Genomic DNA, 21599 nt, shown 5'->3' on the forward strand with positions numbered 1-21599 from the left:
CATTGAGATTTGTGGTTGCAAAGGAAACTTCTATCTGGAGCAACCGACATTCTTAGGAAAGCAGGGGGCTCAGAAGAGGGCTGGGCTTTAATTATGAGTGATGGAAGATAGGAAGCTTGGCATCATGCCTCTCAGGAAAATGTCAGAGATCTATTTATTCGATAGCTTTCTTACAGGGCTCTTCTGAAGCACTGGGAATTGTACTCTTAGAACCTAGGGGCAGGTGTCTCTTTCCTGTTGAAAAGCTCTGTTTTACCTGTCTGTCCCAGAAGTCCCTGATGCCAGGGGGAAGGGATAAATGTGAGTGATTTGAATCCCTTTCACATGTGTATGACTTTGTTCTTCACAGAATGTATGATTTACTTTTTTTCCCCTTCACAAACAAAACAAAAACAAAACCTCTAAGCATTTGAAGGCCAACACAGCAGAGTTCTAAGGCTGGCCTCCCCACATCTTTGTGGGAGGGTTACGTTACCTGTCCTGAACTTCACTGTCTGTGTTGGAGTTCTCCACCCAACATGTCTTGGTAAAGACTCATCGTGATGATGTGTGAGATAGACCTGTGGTGGACATGAGCCAATTCTACCTTCTTTCTCCGTGGGGGGGGGGGTGCACTGATGTCACAGTGGACCATATGATCCAGGATAAGCCAACCAGTGCATTCTGTCCTCCTCAACCCCAGTAATTGCTCCATTGTCCCATTAACTAGGCCTACCTTACCACAGTATACCTCAGGACCTTTGAAGGTATGTTTGGGAAAAACAAACTTGCTTTGTGGTTGTTTTAGGATGTAAATGAGGATACACTTAGGTCGCAGAGAAGATAAAAGGTAAGGTGTAGCGAAAATCAGTAGAATCTTATTTTCTTAGGCACTGCAAATCATTTCTGATGTTCTGAAAGCCTGAGAGTTTAGACAGCATATATCTTTCTTTTTCATATGCCACAGGACCCACTATGTAGGTAAAATCAATTTTGGTATTTTTGTTGAAGTGCAATAGGCTAGATGAGAAAATCTATAGACACCAAATTTAAGGACTGCTTTGCAAACCTTTGTTTTTAGTGTTTTATTGTGATATAAAAATCTTTTTTCTCTTTTGAGATAGGTTCTCATGTATTGAGGCTGTGTAGCCAAGGATGACCTTGAACTTCTGATCCTCCAGTCTGAACCCCTAGAATACTGGGGTTACAGGTATGTAACACCACACCTATTTTACTTGGTGCCAGGGATGGAGTCTAGGGCACCATCCTAGACTCCATGCTCAAGTATGCTCACCCCATGGAGCTACATCTCTGGCTTCAAAACTCATTTCCCTAAGGTGGGGTCTAGTCAAAGACAATCTGTGAAAAGTGGCACGGTTCCATAAAGGCGGGCATTAAACCTTCTTCCCCTCTGGATCCTCAGTGTGGACCTGACACAGAGAAGGCATAACTAATATGATATTTGTTGACTTTAACTGTCTGGGAAGTGAAACACAGACTGAAAATGTAAGGATCCCCTTGGATAGTTGAGAGCTGTGTTGAAAAGTGGGATTTAGAGACCAGTGTGATTATCATGGGAGATGTTCTGAAATCAGAGTCCTGTTCTGTGTGAGGCTACACAGACCCTTGGTCCTTTGGAGTCTCGCAGGTCTCATCTGTAGCATGCAGAAAATTGTCGTGAGCTCACAGGGTTGTTGCCAGGCTTAAAGGAGACAGTATCTCCAAGTGCTTTGCAAAGAGTGTTTAATCATGCCAGTGCTATTCTGGAAGGAGACTATATGCATATGGTAGTGTACAAAGGAAGAGGGGGAGGGTAATAATACTTTGGCAAGCTTTGACAATTTTTTATGGAAAATTACATTTCCTATTACAGTATTTTTTCCCCCAGCTATAGTAACATGCCAAGCTGTCTCACAGGAAACTCACTGGAGGGTGAGGCAGGGGGGCGTGCTTTGTGCAGACAGATGTAATGGAAATGTCACCCTAATCTGTCAAGTCTCTCTAGTGCTAGCAGCCAAGTTGAGCATGGGAAACACTGTCAAAATATATGTATTTATCCCCAGGTCCCAAGTATGTTTTCATGACACCCATGTACCACCTTGTTCTCCCTTCTAGTCCGTGTTTGGGACTCTTTCTCATAAATGAACCTAGAATTTTTCCTGGAAAAAGAAATCCTCCTATTGCTGTCAGCAGAAACAGGACCCAGGTGAGGCCATCCAGTTTTAGAGTGAGGGAACACACCCATGGGGGACTACTCAGTGAGCTAGACACCCCTCTCTCCAATTTTGTGCACTGACCCCACTCTCTTGAATGCCTTTCTTCTACTACTTATAGTAGGTAATTACCAATACGGAGTCAGGTAGAAATATAAGGGTATTTAATAGGGAAAAGCCTTACTTACAGAGCGAACCAGCAAGCCGGTGGTAGTCTGTACAGCAAGAAGCAAAGAGAGACCGAAACCGAAAACGCAGTCCCCCTACTCACTCTGACCACGCCCTCACAAGCCCTCAGGTACTCTTGTAGCCAGCCCCTAAGAAGGCGTGGCTACAGCTTCCCCTACAACTACTTGATGAAATCTATTTAGAAGCCAGCCTCAGGGATCAGCTACTCTTTGTAGGCTTCCAAGAACCATGTGGGCAGAGCCAGTCGCCAGTCTTCTGTGTTTTAATGGCCGTCTGTGCAAACCTTCCTCATGGTCCTCACATTGGACCACAGCGTGCATTTCCTCTGATAGTGAGGATTCCTGGAGGGTGGGGATCATCTTTCTATTCCCAGTGCCTGAGTCTGGGGAGGGGGTGGAAGGAAGGAAACAGACATGCAAGAGGGGGCAAGAGAATGGAATCATAAGATTACTAGGCTTTCTCAGTACAGATTCTCACAAGGAACTGGCTGGCTTTATCCAGATTCCATAGAGACTCTCCTTGTGTGACTTGCTGGTGACTGTAGCAGCCTGAGATGTCTCCATGTGAAGGACCTACAGGACACTTTACACTCCAGTTAGTTTCAGGGAAATGAAAGCTAATGTTCCCCCTTTAAAGCAAAGGGTGAAGGAAAGGGAACCAGCGTGGCTGCGTAAGGCATGAAATGTGTATCTCACATCACCCTTGCCAGCAGGCTTCTATTTCTTTCTTTAAAAAAATCTTCCTTTATTTGTATCCTAGGCTAGCTTCAAACTCACCATGTAGTCAAGGATGACATGGAACTCTTCGTCCTCCAACCCCCCACCTCCTGAGTGCTGGGATCCAGTCCAGTGCTTTGTTATGCTAGGAGGCCCTCTACCAAATGAACTATATCCCCAGCTCTGATGTTTTCGAAATCAACTTAATTTCCATGATTTCTGACTTATTTATGATGTCTATTTGTGCCTGATTTACTTTTTTTCCCCTTTGAAACAGAGTCGCCTGCAGCCCAGAACTCCTTATTCTCCTGCCTCTATCATACTCCCAGATTATCTGTTTTAGTTTTAGGTTTCTAATGGTTGCTCTAGGGTAGCATATGAACATTTATCCAACCAGAATAAGGACAGATATTCTAACATTTGATTTATTTTGAGACAGGCTCAGGGTCTTACGATAGCCTGGCTGGTCTGGAACTCATTATGTAGACTAGGCTAGCCTTGAAGCCTGCCTGTCGCTGCCTCTTGAGTGCTGGGATTAAAGGTATGAACCACCATATCTAGTCTGGTATTCTAACTTTATTGTATGCACAGAAAACTAAGATTCAGGTCAGTAAAATAATGTGTCATAGTTGAAATGGTGGATCCATTCCCTTAGTTCTGTCTGTCTCCAAAATCTATGTTTTCCATTTCATTATCTTAAGTTGAAAAAAAATTGATTTTATTTTAGTGACACTGTAACTCATATTCCTGAGGACTCATAGCCAGCTGTTTTCCAGTGAGACATTATGATTTTTGTTGTTGTTGCTGTTTTTCGAGACAGTGTTTCTCTGTGTAACAACCCTGACTGTCCTGGAACTCTCTTTGTAGACCTGGCTGGCCCTCAACTATCTGCCTCCTGAGTGCTGGGAATAAAGGTGTGTACCACCACTGCCTGGCTGAGACATTAGGATTTTATGGTGAAATAATTTAGAAAAGTTATAGGTAAGTGTAATAAAGAGTTCTTTTTTTTCTTTACCACAGAACCTCTCAGAGCCTTCACAAACTGAAGTATATTATGAAAAGTTAAGGATGTGCTCCTGTCAACTATATTTGATACCAGAGTCATTATTTCCAGAGTAGTCTCCATACTAGGGTTTCTTAAATAGACTTTAGACAATAATGCTATTAGGGACAGTGTTTCCTGCTACCCCATACCAGATTCTCAAGGAGCAATGGGATAGTTCTTGACCTAGGGTGTGCCTCAGTCCTCACCTGTCATGAAGCATTTGATGTCCTGAGAATTGCTGATGGGGTTGTTGTTCTTAAACATGTAGAGATGAAAAGGCACAATGCTGCTGCTACTCAGGCGTTTCCAGAGTTCATGGTCTGGGCTCGTCCAGCGTCCGGCCAGCACATCATAATCCCGTCGGCCCATGTGGACAAGTTTGGTAAGTGGATCATAGAGGCCACCATGGTAGCCAATGATGATCTGGAAGTTGGGGTTTGTGTCCATGTAGATCTCCCCATAGGCTGTGTATAGGATCTGCTTAATCATCAAGCCAGTTCCACTGAAGACAGCAAGAGGGGTCCCAATGTTGTCACAAGCTATGTAAAACTCATCGCCACTGCTCAGCTCCATGGCAAAGAGGTGTCCTTGCAGGTCATAGTAGAGGGATGTGATCTCAGAGCTGGAATGGTTGTAGAGGTGGGTGACCTTGGTGGGGTTGGTCAGGTCTGCATAGAAGAACTGCAGGTGGTGACTTTGGCTGCTCTTGCTGGATACTCGCCGCCCCAGACCATCATAGCGGTACCTGACACTCCAGCCACTAGCCCGGTTGTAGGCTTTGATGAGCAGGCCAGCTGAATTGTACTCAAAGACATCCCCACCCCGCTGCCTCAGGAAGCCATCCTCATCCATCTTGTACTGCACATCACCCAACCTAGTGATGCGATCACGGAGGTCATACCGTAGCGGTGTGAGCCGTGCACTGTTCCCAGGGCTCAGCAGGTGTAGGTTCCCATTGAGGTCATAGCTGTAGCGCCAGAGAGGTTTGTCATTGATGGAGACTGTCTGCAGCTGGCCATCAGCATCGTACTCATAGGAGTAGCGGGTAGTGTTGGCATAGGGTCCCACCTTCAGCTCCTTCTTCACTACCCTCCCCATGTTATCATACTGCACAGTCATCCAGTACATGAGTGACCGGAAAATCTCATACTGTACTTCCTTCATCCTGCCATAAGCATCAAAATGTTTGGTATGGGTCATGACGGCTGTGGTAATGATCTGGTTGATGTCATAGTAGATGACACCAAACTTCCCAAACTGTTCTGTCTTTCCTGACACGTCATCATAGCGGTACAGATCGATGGGCAGTGGGGTCTCGTTGATCACAGCCTGCATGCTGGTCACACGGAAACTGTTGTCATAGTTGTAATCAAAACGCGCATTGACCATGCCTTCCTCTGTGAAACGGAAGATCTGACGGTCAATCAGGGGTCCAATCTGACGGTAGCGGATAGTGCAAGTAAAGCCCTCGTTCTGTAGGTTGATGGTCTTCAGCATGCCTGCTGTCTCATCATAGGTGAAGCTCACCTTAGTGGTGTCATACAGAGTCTCAGCCAGCTTTGACAGCTTGCCATACTTGTAAATCACCCTGCGGCCAGTGCCCAAGTAGAAGGTGTGCAACAGGTGTCCATCCTCAGTGAAGTCCTGTATGACCGAAGCATTGCCTTCTGGGGGTTGGTAGATATTTCTGTAGTAGCCCACTGAGCGGATGGTCTCCAGTGTCTGCCTGGCTACATTGGGCATGGTCACGGAAGAGAGACGGTCATTCTTGTCAAACTCGAAGATGTACTGCCTCTGGCTATGAAGGTGAAGCACCATGGACTGGAGGGAGAAGAAAATCATAGATGAAGGAGGTGGGAGAAGGAAGGACAAACCAAGTGCCCACAACTTAAAGAAAAGGAAGGCTGAGAAAAGTGGTGGTTCTGCATTGTGGCCAAGCAGAGCATTCCAGCCTGTGCACTGTGGGATGCTGTCAGTAGGTTAAAGAGGCTCTGTGGCTGGGCTTTCTCTCGACCTTTGGCCTTGCAGGGTCCACTCGGGCCATTTGCTTTCCTGTTGTGAGCAAGCAGTCTGCATGTCTGCTCTTTTGTGAGGTATGGATCAGATCACTTCCACACACAATGGGGTGCAACACTGGGATTCTCTGCCCTAAAGTATTTGTGACAACTTCCCAGCTGCCTTCCCTGACCCAGACTTCTGACCTCTGTCTTCTATTCAAGCAAGAAGGAGCACTCTACAACACAGCTGGATGGTCTTAAAGCCTGGCAGCCTTTGCCTGTTAAATAGCTTCTGTGGCTTCCCTGAGCCTGTAGCATAAAGACCATGTTTGAGAAGGGCTCTTTAGACTTTCCCCACCTTTTATGTAGGAGCAAGCCATGGGCTGACCCTGGGTTAGGGCAGGCTGGAATGGGAAGGGAGAACCTTGTTCTATCAACGCACTCAGTGTGCAACACTAGCAAGTTCTCTCCTCCCTAGGCATGGCTTTTCAGAACATGAACTGACTTCCACAGTCTGTCGTGTAGCCCCACAATAGACTCTTGCTTTTAGGGGTGCTCCCTGGCACAGACAGAGACATTTACCACAGAACAAGCAGAGCCTAGGGCCCTGAATAGGTGCCAGGGCAAGAAACATAGTGAGGATTTGGATCCAGAGGTGGGGCATAAAGTGAATATTCTTGGGAAACTCACCAGATATCAAGCCTACATCTAGCTATAAATCTACCAGATGAGTGGTGGTGGTGCACACCTTTAATCTCAGCTCTCAGGAGACAGAGGCAGACAGATCTTTGAGTTTGAGACCAGCCTGGTCAACAGAGCAAGTTCCAGGACAGCCAGGGCTACACAGAGAAACCCTGTCTTGAAAGAAAAACAAAACAAAACAACCCCCCAAAAACAAAACCAAATAAAAAATCTATCATCCTCCCTCCCTCATATGAGACCAACTTCTGAATTTGGGTAATTTTTTAAAAATTATCCAAATATGTTTAGGATTTAGGTCAATTTTTGATCCCTAGTCTCTGGGTGAAGTGAACCCTGACCCAAAGTGGAATGGATTTGCTAGGTCCATACCGATACTAGCAACAAGGGATTAATTAAGCTTGCTCTGCCTCAGATCTGACTTCCAGGCTTCTGCTTGGATCTCTAGGGTGAGGTTTCACGGTGTGTGATAATCTTGGGAGTGGGAACCCATCCTATGTCAGCACCCTCCTGGACCACACTATGAAGGTCCTGCCCCATAGTCCAGCTAGGGTGGTCCTGCTCTTCTCCATCAGCAAGACTTTCATGTTTTCCTGGCCTAGGACCTGCTATTGACTACACTAAACCCAATTTCCATCCAGATGCCTCCTGGGATCTCCTTTCCTTCTGGAAAATGGCCATCTCCCCTTTTGGAAACCACAACAGTCAGATTTATCTCCCTGAGGTCAGCAGGCTAGGCTTGGCCATGGGGAGCAATGATGAAAGCAGGTGCAGTAGTGAATGTCTTCAGCTGTTCAGGAGATCAGTTGAGGAGCCCATGAGTTCAAGACTACCTTGGGTAGCATAGTGGTACCCATCCCAAAAAGTAAAGCCACGATGAGCAGCCTTCTGTGTGGCAAGGCCATTGATGGAGGGGACAGATACCTACTTTCTCTAAGTATGTGTAGCTCCACATCTTCCCATCTGCAAAGATCCTGGACGTGATGCGTCCTGCCTGATCATATTCCATTCTCTCAGACATGATGCCCCTTTGGATTCCCGCAATGTGACCCCCAGGGGAGTAGGTCACATTAACACCATTCAGCCTGCTGCTAGGCGACCACAGGCTAGGCCTCCCTGCCTGGTCATATAGGATCCGGAGGGTGAACTTGCGATGGTCATCATAGATCTTCTCTGTGCGTGTTACACGGTCAAAGTCCAGAGACAAGAGGTTTCGGTTGTGAACCTGGGGAAGGGATGAGAAAGAGAGAGACTATGGATATGGACATTGAGGACTTGGCTCTGATGACCAATAACTGTGTCAAGCTCCAGAGAATAGCAGGCAGCACAGGTTGTGGGCATCAACCTCCACTCTGTCATCTGTTAGCTCTTTGAGGTTTCCTTATCTGTACAATAGAAAGAAATGAGCTTCATTGGCCTGTTGTAAGAATAAGGACAACATGGGTGATGAGCATACAGTATCTCTGGCCAAAGAAGACACATGATTTTATCATGTGTTATATCAGTGAGGATTCATTTAAAAGAGGAGGAGGAAGTCAGATCCTTCTTAGTTCCATCCTAAAAACAGAACTACCAAGTGGGCAAAGCAAATCAATACCTGACCTGACTGCCCTGTGCCAGTCGCTGTGTTGTGTTGGATTCCAAGACTACAAGCACAGATGCAGATGTGGACTTTACTCTCACTAGTGCAATAGATTCTTGAAGGTTTTCTGAGCAAGTCCTAGCATTCCTGGGTCTATACTGGCTAACTTTTGAGTCTGCTGCCTTTACCCACAGTCAAGGACTTCTGGGTCACCGCTGTCTCCCAAGGTATCTTCTCTTGTTTCTCTTCAGAGGTGGCCAGGAGGGAGGCAGGGGCATTCACAACCCCAGTAGTTTCTCTTGTAGTCTTGTTGGAACCAGTCCTAACTCTAGAGTACTTAGCTCCAGGATCAGGTGCCCCACCTCTATAGTCTCCTTGTGGTCTGAGAGGCCACCACCAACTCAGTTTCCTTTTTGAGCCAGAAATAAAGACTGTCACAGAGGAAGCTGTAAGTTGGAGCTTTGTGTGTTTGTGTGAGTACATAGGTATGAGTGGGGCTACACAGGGTCCTAGAACTTTCTGTTTAGGCTAGACTGGCTGCCCAGTGAACCCCAGGAACCCACCCTCTCTGCCTTCCCAGAGTTAGGATTACAAACATGTACCACCATGTCTGTCTTCTGTGTTGTTGTTGTTGTTGTTTTTTTTCCCACATGGGTTCAGGGGAATAAATTCAGACCCTCGAGCACCTTACTGATTGAGCCATTTCCCCAGCTTTCCTGCTCTGTATTTTAATACAGAAATGTGCTCTGGAACCCCTGGATTTGACCCCAAGGCACAGGCTGTCCCCAAATATTAGTAGGTTCTCAAAGCTAATGCTTACCCCTGGGGTGGGGAGGGGTGCTGGCCCCCCTGACAGGGCACAGGGGCACCTTTGCTGTCTCTTCTACTTGTCATTCAGTAAGTTTGACAAGCAGGAAGACCCAAGAGGAAAGTAGGCAATTAGGTCACACGGTATAAAAAATGGCATGTGTGGCTTGAAGAAGTCACAGGTCCTGTTGGGATCTGTATGTTTAGAGGAGGGTTTGGGTATAGACAGGTGTCAGGGTTAAGGCTGGAATTTCAACCTTGACTATGTGACTAGCTTTATGTGTCCTTGGTCAAGTGTCTTTACTTCCTAGAGACTCAGACTCTTCCTGTGCACATACTCTTAGACTGTGAGTAAATCACCAATGGACTATCAGGTGCACAGAAGGCACCAGATAAATGGTTATAATTATTTCCACTAAATGACAGCATATGATCTAGGACCCAGTACTAGAGGAGGGAGAGATGTGTGTTTGTCTTCCCCCACTCTCCCCATACAAATGTCAAGGCCCCGAAAATAAGGATTTATAATGATGATGGTGAGACGGCTTTAGCTGTGAATGGCCTGGTTATAATAAGCTTGCCTTCCCTAGGGTAATCAAACACAATTGTAGAAGCAAAAACCGTGTGGCAGACAATTCCCATGAAAAATCAGACGCACTGGAAGCTCAAACCATGTTCTTTGCAGAGAAGGCACATGGAAAGAGGGGGCCACATTGCCAATAATAGTCGGTGCCTTGGAAAAACACCTTTGGGGGGGTCCTTTTATACCCCCAGTATTGGTGTCACCTAGACAGCCTCACCTCTACCCAAGGACCCCAGTGAAGAAGGAGATCTATACCTTTGTGACAAAATTAATAAAATTGAGTTGAGTAGTTTACTGGGGGAAGCACCTTGTGTCTTCTGTGCTCAGCAGTGGCGGCAATGAAATTATTTTACATCTTTCTTTATTAAAAAAAAATTCCCAGCTGTATAAAAAATGAGCTCCATTATGGGGAGGCACACCCGACTAACATTCTCATTCCACACACTGCCACTGTGGGTGGCCATTTATTTTGGGAGGAAGCAGAGATGTGGCCACCCGACTAGAGTATCATCTATCTCCGGCTGGGAGAGGGACCAATTAAAGCCTGGGAAACTTCTGGTCGTGTTCACACGGTAGAGAGAAACTCTTAATAGCGCTAATCACTGCCCTTTACTGAGCACCTGGGATCTGCAGCCCTGGGCTAGGTGCTTTGAATGCTTCATCATCCGCATCTGCAGAGGAAGTTGAGGCTCAGAGGAGTTGCTAGAGGCTACATACAAGGCCCAGCGGGAATCCAACCTAGGTCAAACTTCCCATTTGGCATACTGCCTCAGATGTGCATGAAGGGTTCTTGAGAATGCAGATGAGGGTTTAGTGAGACCACAGACGGTGTGGTAGGGAACAAAGACATCTAGACCTTCCACAGGAACTCATAGGAGGCAGGTTTCCACATTAGCTAGCTAGCTATGGAGTTCTTGGCTGTTGAGGGTGCAAAGGAAGCCTGGTGTTCTGGGGCTCTAGGTTTTGCTATTGGATAAGTCACCTAACTATTGTGCTTCTGGCATGGATTTGTTTCCCAGGATTTACAACCATCTGGTTGTATGAGTCTGAAACAATCACTTATTTTCTGGACTTTGCACCACGTAGAAGGCGGGAACATGTATAAATTTTCTTGGTTGCAAGGCAGGGAATCGAGAGTCCACTGTTGCTGTGAGGATGTTTCTGTGCTTCACTTTAGCTCAGCAGTGGTCTCCTGAGCACCTGTGTTCTATGAGGTCCTGGGCAGAAAGCCAGGCCCAGGTCACCAGCTGTCCCTCTGTACAGCCTTTGCCTTCTGCTTTGTATTGTGCATTGCTGGGCAATCTGCTGAATAAATACTCAACCACTGAACTGAAGCTCCAGGTTCCCTTAACCCTGGTTTTCTCTTTGTACCCATGCTTAACACATGCTAGGCAAGTGTTCATCCACCAGTTCCTGCTTTAATGCCTTTTGCTCTTTAACCCTTTGCCTTTGAAACTTGGGTGGGTGGGAGCTGTTGGGCAATGAGTGCTGGGCCAAGGTTTCACTCTATAGAAACATGGGAGGGGAGCAGACAAGGTGTTCAGGGATCCACATCCTGAAAAATGCTCCAAAATAACAGACTGCAACACAACCCTCAATACCAGGAGCTCCTCCCTTCCACAGTGACAGCTATGGTAAGGTCATCCTGATAGGCAAGGGCTTGGTACATAGGCAGGATAGCCTTGAACTTGTGATCTTTCTGCCACCACACTCAGTCCTTTTGATCATTAGGAAGGGTCATGGTAATTGGAAAGAGTGGAAAATGCGGCTTATTTTCCAAGTAGCTGAAATAAACTTGGGGACATATTAACAATGACAGTATCAACACCATAGCAATAACGACCCCAGCAGCAGAGGTTACTGATCCCTGATGCTGCAAAGCTCTGTCTGAGACACTGTGCACAACACTTCTAATCCTTGAAACAGCATGTAAAATCGGCTTTATCTTCCAGTGACAAACTGAGGCTCTAAGATGACTGACATGCCCAAGTTCAGTCATAGAATAAAATAAGCTGGAAACTCAGCTCAGACTTAACCCCAAAGCTAGCTATGTTCCCATCAGTCAAAAAAGAAAAGGATGTCCCACAGCCTTTCATTACATGTGGTTCATGGCCTCAGTTCTCCCTTTGGTAGATGAGGAAACTTGGGTTTCCGGAAGAGTTTAAAAAATGGAATCTGGTTCTCTAGACAACCCCTACCCACCACCACAAGATTAGTGCCTGCAAAATTCTGCTCACCCGCAGACGACGCCCGAAGACTGTGACCTGACCACGAGCCTGCTCCTTGCGCTGCCGCCATTCCACTAGGTTGAGACCATTGTCAATGGGTAGTGTGACATTCCTCTTGCCCACAGTGGGGTTGACAGTGCCAGCCAGCAGGTGTGGCTCAGTCTGCAGAGCCACTTCCATGCCATTGGCTAGCAGCAGCCGCAGGGAGCCATCAGCCCCAATGTAGTAGCTGTTCCGGACTTGGTCTGAAGGGGAGGAGAGCAAAGATGGCTTAAGAGGAGGTAAGATGGAGGCTAGGATGGGGAGTGTAAATGTGTCTCCCATGAAACTATAGAAGCAATACATTGTCACTGAAGAAAACTAGGAAGATATATGGAGACTATGCATAAACCCACTACACAAAACCATGGAAATATTTTGTAGAATTTATAAAATTTGTAGAATTTACAATATTTCCTAATACATTTACTGAGTCAAATGGTTACTATGGAGTTTTTCATCAGCCAGTGCATCACATCATGCTATTAAATATTTTTAATAAATATTTTTCACAATAACTACAATCTTCCATTATATGGCAATACAATTTATTTAACAACACCAAATAGATATTTAATTTGTTTCAGTTTTTCAACTACAAATACCACTGTAAGAAAATGTATTATCAATATTACTAAGTGAAAGAAGTTTGACACAAGTGGTCACATATCCTTTTTAGCTGATGAGTGTTCAAAACATGATAGCATTACTATTTTTGTATGAGCTCAGTGAGTATTTGGTGGATTAAATTAGGTATGTCCCAGGCTATGTTAAACCATAAAAATATAATGCTGGGAATTAGAGAGAGATGCATCTGTGGTTAAGACATTTGCTGCTCTTGCAGAAGACCTGTGCTCAATTCCTAACACCCACATGGGAGCTCACAACCATCAGTAACTCCAGTTCCAAGGGATCCATCTGATCCCCTCTTTTGGCTTCCATGGGCCCCAGACATGAATATGGTGCACATTTATACCTGCAGGCAAAATGCCCATACACATAAAACAAAATAAGTATCTCTTTTTTAAAAAGATGTAGTTTTCATGGGAAATGCTCACTGAGTCTTCCCCACTAGACTGACATCAAATCAGGCCTTTCCTCTCTCCTCCCCACTCCATCTTTCCACACTTTAGCACTCACAGGGATTCTAAACTCTGCCTCAATGTTGCTAGGCATCATTCACTGACAATCTGTATTTTGCTTCCATTCGAAGAGTGGAAAAGCCTGTGTCAATTTATCTCGTAAAGCTTCTCCTCGCTGAATGCACATATGTCTATTACTGTTGACTTTGGATGGACCAGCATGTGGGGAGGTCCATCACACACGATCCTAGTTAATGTGGGCTGTGACTGCCCAAGGCTGCTACTCATTAGCAGCTACTTCTCATTATTTCTCGTAGTTCAGACCTGAGATGAAACTGAAAGAGCTTCTTACGAAGACTCTACTGAGATGGTTGCCAGGCTGAGCACCCGAGCCTGGAACACGGAAGAGACGGGCAACCTGCAGTGCTACCAGGCAGAAAATAGATACTGTGTCCCCTGTATTCTATGATGTGCTTTCCCTCTTTATGTTCTGATGTTTCTGGAATTGGGGTGTGCCTTACAATCGAGGCATGTATGCTGAACATTGTACTTTTATTCTTAACCTGAAAAGCTGTGATTCAATCATGGTACATTTTAAAACTGAGAAATGTGGCACTTTTGAATTTTAAAAAGTTTCCCAAATATAAACATTTATTAAAGCGGCTTAGCAGTATAAAGTGGGCAGATGCAACAATTCTTGAGGGAAGAAACTAGGCTGAAGGTTACACATCTTAACAGTCATTGGCTTTGCTATCCTAGGCTGGGCAGCATTCTCATCAGATGGGATCCGGCACCTACTCTTGGCAATAACCTTGCCATTGCACACACCCTGTGATGTGTCCCAACTCCTCATTAAAGGAAGAAATTCCTGGACATGGTTTCTATTTCTTTAATAATTGCTATTTTTTCATCCAGTTTTTTGAATGATGAAAACTATGTTTGGGAACAAAAGCAGCAATGTAAATACACAAACATTTGTTTACTTGTGGTAAACTCAACTGCTTACTAACTAATGACTTAATCTAGCAATTGTTTTCTAAGCAATACTCTGTGCCTGGCCCATGCTGGTCACTTTACAAATGCTGTCTACAATGTGTTTAGGCAACTCTGTGAGACAGATCTTATAATGCGGCCCATTTCCAAGATTAAGAAACTGAGGCTCAGGGAAGAAGAGTTGACCCCCTCCAGTTCATATAGTTGGGAATGTGCATTGCATAGCAGGCACAGGTGCCTCAGGTCTACTTGGGGACTCCATACAACCCAACACCCCCTCACCATGCTCTCTTTCCCTGGAGAAGAAACACAAGGGCTGTGGTATGAGAAGGTAGCAGAGACCCAGCTAGACTGGACCTTGGACACCAGAGCAAAGCTCCTTTTACTATTCAATGTCAAGTCTTTGGTTGTACACCGAGCCAGGGAAGAAAGGGAAAAGGCAACAGGCTTTCCTAAGTGATGCTGGCGTTTATCTTATGTTTATTAAATCCAACAAAGCTTCAAGCACTACTCTGGGGTCACCACTTCCTGTGGGAACAGTTTAGACAGGGGATTCACAGCAAGATTCCCTCACTGTCATTTACCTAAAGCTAAAATCCCAATCCATGTATGGGATGATTTGATGGATGCATGGAAGTGTCTCTTTCCCTTGACGTCCTAGCAGAGGCACAAACCTCTCCTGGGGTTCTGGAAGGATTTCTCCATGCCACAATTAGGTGTAATTACTCGAGTCCTTTGTCTCCCTAGCACCAGTGTGAGAGGAAAGTTTTTTAATCTGGGAGCCATTATAGCAGCAGAGGAGGAGGTCACCTGGATTAACAGCTAATGGATTCTCTCCCCTTTGTTCTGAGGATAATAGGATGGGACAATGAAAAATCACTTCCAAACTTCTGGGAGACAATTTACAGGCCTCTGCCTGGAGTGTTTTACAAATGAGGTGGCAGCACAGAGAAAAACAAAGAGGGAGTCAGTCTTGGACAGCTACTGCTACTGTAGCTTATTCCCCTGGTCATCTTCCTCCAAAGGGGTCACCTCTGGGTCTCAGAGGCCCCAGGCCCTGGCTTTCTTACCTTGTAACAGAGTGTAGAAGGCACCTGAGGCAGACAGGTTGGTGGTTATGGTGACGTCATCTTTGCTGGAGGTCTCTACCTGCACGTGTACTGAGCTGTCTGTATCACTTCGGAAACTGCTCACCTGGCCAGTTGGAAAGGTCACATTTGTCAGGCGACCAAAGCTGTCATACCTAGAAACCAAAGGGGTGGCAATTAGTGACAGAAGTATGATGGTGCATGTCAAGGTTAGCTTCAGCAGTCAAACTGACACAAACTTAGAGTCACCTGGGAAGAGGAAACATCAATGAAAGAATTGCTTTGATCAGACTGTCCTGTGACCATGTCCATGGGAGCAATTTCTTAATTGCTAATTGAGGTAGGGGGGCCTGGTCCTCTGTGGGTGGTGCCATTCCCTAGGCAGGTGGGCATAAGCTGCAAAAGAAAGCTAGCTGTGCTACCCAGAGGGATCCAGCCAGTTAGAAGTATTCCTCCTCTGTCTCTGCTTGAGTTCTTACCTCCAAGTTCCTGTCCTGACTTCCCTCAGTGATAGACTGTGATGTATATGTGTAAACCAGTCAAACCTATTCCTCTTCCAAGTTAGTTTTGATCATTGTGGCTGTGATAACAAAGCAGAACGGTGAGATAGGTGTGCTCAGGCCGTGGCTTTGCATGCCCTGTTATTTCTTTCTGGTCAGATCTACTCCCCAGTCTCCAACTTCTCCTTGTTCAGGGTTTGGCATAGTTTCCTAGATGTGACTTCACCTGCTGGCGTTCAGCAGGCAAATAAACCACTTATCTTAATCTTTCCTAGTCCATATGGTAGAAAGAATATCCTTGCCATGCCTGCAGCCCAGCATGGAAAGGGCCCTGCTTTCTCCTAGAATATTTTAGAAGGCTGGTGTACAACTTGGTTCCCTCTTGGGACTATGAATGCTCCAGGTCAAGACAGCTCTGTGGAGTCAGAACACTAAGCTGAGAGTCTGGACTCTGTCATTTGCTACTACTGTGATGCAGGGGTGCTGGCTCCCAATTCATCCCTGCTTCAGCATCACTCAGGACAGACATGAAGAGAACAGTCAGAAAATGAACAAATAAATGGATACAGAAGTGGGCATGGGGAGAAAGAGACCGTGGTTCATTCACATACTGCCTTCTGCAGACTCGGGCACATAGTAGGTACATGATAAACTTCTGCTGAAAGCACAAATCTAGAGGCAACCACTCTCATTAAATGGTACTTTCACAATCTCCCCAGGCTTCTCCCTCGAGTTTTAGTCTCCAAACAGAAGGAGGCTTTGTATCAAGGCAGACAATTGTAATTATTATGGAAGGTAGCTTGTAATGCATAATTAAATCGAGCCAGAGGAAGATACAATGAAAAGGCCCTGTGCCTTCAAGATCTGGTTTTCATTTTGCATGCGACAGCCCAAACCCAGTAATTTCCACTTTTCACATATTCCATTAGAAGGACTGAATGTCTTAATTAAATGAACATCAAATGGAACAGCCAATTTATAAATTTTTGTCTCATATTCATTAATTTCAGTATCTCCCAGAGCTTGAGAAATGCCAATGGATCTCCCAGCCTCTTGATCAATACCTGTGATTATCCCATCAGAGCACTGCTCCTTTTACTCTGTGGGGAGAACTGGAGTCTCCCACAGGGCAGAGGGCTCCGGGCCCCCATAGACCTGCTATGGTAGAGGGACCAGGGAAAGACAGTTCTCTAAGCAATTTAGGTTCCTAGTGGCTGCTTTGAGCCCTAGGTCTGTTGGGTGATGTTGGGCATTGTCTTAATTCTGATTATCATGTCTTTATTGTTTCTTGATTTTTTTTTTTTGAGACAGTGTCTGGTGTAGGCTAGGCTGGCTTTGAGCTGACTGTGCAGCTGGGGACGAGATAGAACTTCTCCACCCCACAGGTGATGGGATGGCAGACGTGTCACCACTTTTGCTTGACTGTCCTGCTTCCTATTACAAAAACTCCCGAAGCACTGGCATGTTTTCTTCCAAACCAGGAGAGATGGCATAGTCTGGGCTGGGGGTTCTGTCTATACCCCTGACAGAGGTGAACCTGGAGGACAGCACTCAGCTCTGTTTCCTCCTAACCATTAACCACAACCAGGAATAATGCAGGAAGGCTCATGGTATAACTGTGGCAGCTATGCCCCCTCTTCCATGAGTGAGAACACTAATGTCTATCTCACAAATACACAGTGAGGACCAAAAGAGGTGATGCACTTCCTGTGGATTCGAACTCTTAGCAGGGCCTTCAATATCCTAGGAGACTGTCCTTAGTGGGATACTGGCTCCTAAAGAGAGAGATCCAACTGGTCATGGCTGAATGCCTAGAACTCGGAGTGCTTAATAATGGGAATGAAGGTTGGCTGTGTGACCTGACTCCTTCCTGTTTCTCTTTCTGCCTTTGCATAGAAAATTGCTCTTCTGAGCTTCCTTGGAGTCACTGTGCTTCTATCCCAAAACATGCCATGCCCAAGTGTTGTGCTGGGGTGCTGTTCTGTTTGTAGAGGTTGATTTCTTCCTATTAGTACCGGCACAGCTCGTTCCTATCATCATCTGTGTTTCAGTTCAAATACCCCATCTTCACAGTGAAGTCTTCCCTGACTGTAAAACAGACACTCTCCATCTCTACGTCATGATTGTTCTGTGTTCTCTACTATATTCACTATCTTGTTTACCTGCCTCCTCGTATTGGAATGTAAGATACATGAGGACAGGGACCTTGTCGGTATTCTCAATGCCTAGAAGATACTGAGTGTGGAGATACTGCTCTGCAATGTTCACTGATTGAATAGGAGAGTGCTACTTATTTTTGTTGATTTTTTTTGGTCTGATTAAGAACAGTCATCTGTTTTATTTCCCCTTCTATATGAAGAAAGAAGAGCTTATTAGTGTTCACACAAGCATAATGTTTCTTAGCATCTTTCAGGGTAGGAACTGTTACTATCATTATACAAATGGCAATGACAGAGGCCAGAGAGGATGATCAACTTGCCTAAAATGACAAGGCTCATAGGAGGCAACAGATTCAAAATCAGGTCTGCTTGACCCTAATGACTGTGTTTTTTGATCAAACTTTCCATTAAAAATGATGCTGTTTCAGATGAAAGAAAAAAAACAAAAACCTTTGTGTTCACCTCTGCTTTAAAAGGGGGAAAAATCCTGTTTGGAAGTCTCAAGTGGGTCAAGAAGACTGACAGTTTTCAAGATGTTCTGCTTGGCTCCGGCTGCAGCTCACTTTGCTGCAGAGCCAGGTCCCCACTGGGAGGGGGGAGGTAAAGATGGCCAGATGATTGGCTTGCCACGATTTCTTTCCACTGACTGTTTTTTTTTTTTTCACGCCAGTTTTCCAAAGCATCTTTACAGCACAGTGAAAGAAAACACATACAAGATTCATGGAGCTTCCGTGAGCTTGGCTTTCAGAAGAGGACTGCTAAAGGGTACCTTTCACACTCGCTGCAAGGCTTTCTTCACACTGCATACTTCATTGCTAGCCACTCGCTACATGCAGCAAGTGATGAAAATGCCAAATTGCCTCTGTGATACGCAACTTTTGCTGATCTTGACTTTTCGGTTGGATAACAAAGATGTGATTTTTAAGACTTTCATCTGTAATTGTTCTAAATACCAGTGTCACCAGCAAAAGATCTGGTCACCGTGTCATTTGCAAATAATTAGAGTTCAAAGCCAGCTATAACAGTAGTTCCCTTGGCCTTGGATCACTGTAATGGATGACATCACCATCACTGGGCATTCCTAGGGCCAGGCAGAGATGGAGTACTTTCTGGATTTTGTAATCTTGACTTATACTGAGTATTTACTGCATGATTGAGTCTTGACAATGAATTCTAGCCTTCAGGATTACTGAGATGTATAAGATCTGCAGACCTTATCATAAGCTCACTGATACTGTTCCAAGGCCAGGAGTTTTGTGGGGAGAGGACTTAGGAGTCACGTCCAGCAGGCATGGGATCCTGGCTCCTCCTCTTACACAAACATGCCACAGAGCCAGCTGGTGTCTATGCTGGGTATGATGCTCCCTCCTAGACCCAGCCTTTGCCATTCTTTGCTCCCCAAGAGGCTGGCAGCTGAAGACTGGGCACCTCTGCTGGTTCACTTCACTGTAGGGTCAAGTCAGTGGTAGGCACTGGAAAGAGGTGAGATCAGGACATGGTCTCCTTTACTTTCTCCAGCAGTCCTTTCAGAGCTGCATCAAATGCACCTTCTTTTGAGTGGGGTCTCTTCTCATGGCTACAACTTCAGTGACTTGTCCTATGCCTCCCTCAGCCTGATGGCTAGTAATGGCTGTTCATTCTTCTTAGTGCCTGTGGGTCTCAGCACCTTTTTGTGATTCCTTATCCTTACCTGTCCCTCTAGATGCCTTCATCCAAACGTTATTTTTGAAATCATGTCTCAGTGGACAAACACTTGTTTTGGCTTCCTTTTAACATTTCTGTTTTTTAGTTTGCAAGTTTCTGGTGAAAATTTGCTGTGGTTCTTATCCTTTTTTTCTCTTATAAAATATCCCATCCCCACCTTTTGGGCTGTTTTCAGAAAATTGCCTTTTCTCAACAATTCAATAGTTTGAATGTGATATACTTAGAAGTTTCTGCCTGTGGATGTACGTGTGTGCATGCGTATTTTGCCTGCTACTCTCTGAGTGTTTTTGGACTGTGGCCCACTATTAATTATGAATATGTCTTGGTCATTATTTGCTCGGGTATTTCTTCTGCCTATTTTCCCTTTTCTAGACTTCTGTGACATGTACATTTAGCCATTTGATGGTCTCCCTGCAGCTCTTGAATGCCCCGCTCTGTGGGTCTATCTTTTCTTCTTTGTGTGTTAGTCTGGGTAATTTCTATTGACCAAGCTTCTTTCCTCAGCTGTGTTATGCTGTCATCAAGAGCTGTGGGCCCATCAAAGCATTCTTCATCTCTGTGGCCGTGCTTCTCATTTCTAGCATTTCCATTTGATTCTTTTCCCCCCACATCTCTGCTGAAATTGTCCATCTGATCTTGCCCCACTGCCCACCTTTTCCATTAGAGCTGTTAATATAATTACAGTTGTTTTAAATTCCCTGAAAGGGGTTTTCAACATCCGTGTCATAGCTGAATGTGGGTCTGATGACTACTTTTTTTTTTTGCCTTTTTTTTTTTTTTTTGCTTTTTCTTGCCTTTCTGCACAGTCAGTTGGAAAATGTGATATCTTGTGTATCACACAGAAGAGACTGAAGTGAATTTCCTCCTGTGAGGTCATTAGTGAGTGTGTGTGAAGTCATGGCTTTAGGATTAGGGCTGGCTTTGAAGTTCATTGTTTCTATGTTTAGCCTTGGTGCATCACAGGCATTAAGTTCTTCTAGTAATAATTTGATTGAGTAACTGCTTTGCCAGAGCGGTTATTTATTTACTTTTTTCTCTGCCTCTAAGTCACTCCACCTTCAGCTTTGGGTTTTCCCTATGTACTGCCTCAGAAGGATGTCTCCTTCTGTGTTCTGGCCCACTCCTTACCCCTTTCTCTACTGTATTCTGCCTCTTGCTTTTGCTCCAGTATTTCAGGCAGTTGTGGGCAGTAGCAGAGCATTCTCTATCATTCTGACAGGGCTTCAAGGGAGGTGCTCATGGGTGCCTGAGCTGTTTCATGCTCCTGGCCCTTCTTAGGTAGCAGCCCTAGGCTGGAGACCTATCCTCACTTGTCTCTCAGCAGCAGTTATGTTCTCCACTTTGTCTCTCATTGAGCTGAATGGATTTTTCACCAGCGTCTAAGAAGGATGTGCAACTGTCATTTTCCTTTGCTCCTTAGGGGAGACAGGGTGACAAAAGCCTGGGTAGAATGGGCAGATACTATGGTCCCCCTTAGCTGCTGCTGTGCCCCTCTATCATGTCAACTGTGAGAGACACTTCCTTAAGTTTTTGTGTGTGTTTGTGTGTGCGCGTGCGTGCGTGCGTGCGTGCGTGCATGTGTGTGTGTAAAAACCCCTGTTGTAGTTTGTAGGGGTGGGGTGGATAATGAAGAGGACATGGACTGCCCCCATCAATTCCTGAAGTATTTCATCAAATACTCTGGTGTTTGACTGTGTCTACCCAGGCAAGCTGGAGCTTAAACATTTCTGTAGGTTGAGTTCTTGTATTTGGGCAGTTGCTTGCCCTGTGACCCCAGAGAAGGAATTTGAGGAAAACTCATGAATTTGTCTCTTGTTGGGCTTCTTTTCATTGTAAAGTTGGGAAGGATGCTCCTTTTTTTAGTTTTCATATCTCTCAAGCACAGACTGAAAGCCAAGTATTTCATTTGAACTGTGTGAATTGAATTCTATGTCCTGCCAGGTGCATTGATAATGCTGGAGCCAGGATCTGAATCTAGTATTCTCACTGCAGCATG

The 21599-nt window shown here is 45.3% G+C and overlaps 1 protein-coding gene across 5 annotated transcripts in view; it reads right to left on the reverse strand.

The window, feature by feature from the left end:
* Tenm4 (teneurin transmembrane protein 4) overlaps positions 1–21599 on the reverse strand; it is a 719910-nt gene that overhangs the window by 10597 nt on the left and 687714 nt on the right. For all 5 annotated transcript variants that reach the window (XM_027407666.2, XM_027407667.2, XM_035442393.1 and 2 more), the window contains 4 exons: positions 15223–15395; positions 12048–12283; positions 7767–8063; positions 4349–5963 (listed from right to left, as the gene is read on the reverse strand). In XM_027407666.2, coding sequence (XP_027263467.1) covers positions 4349–5963; positions 7767–8063; positions 12048–12283; positions 15223–15395 — 2321 coding nt within the window. The remainder of the gene's footprint in view (positions 1–4348; positions 5964–7766; positions 8064–12047; positions 12284–15222; positions 15396–21599) is intronic.

The sequence above is a fragment of the Cricetulus griseus genome, chromosome 3 (assembly GCF_003668045.3).
Source record: "Cricetulus griseus strain 17A/GY chromosome 3, alternate assembly CriGri-PICRH-1.0, whole genome shotgun sequence".
Lineage (NCBI taxonomy): Eukaryota > Metazoa > Chordata > Mammalia > Rodentia > Cricetidae > Cricetulus > Cricetulus griseus.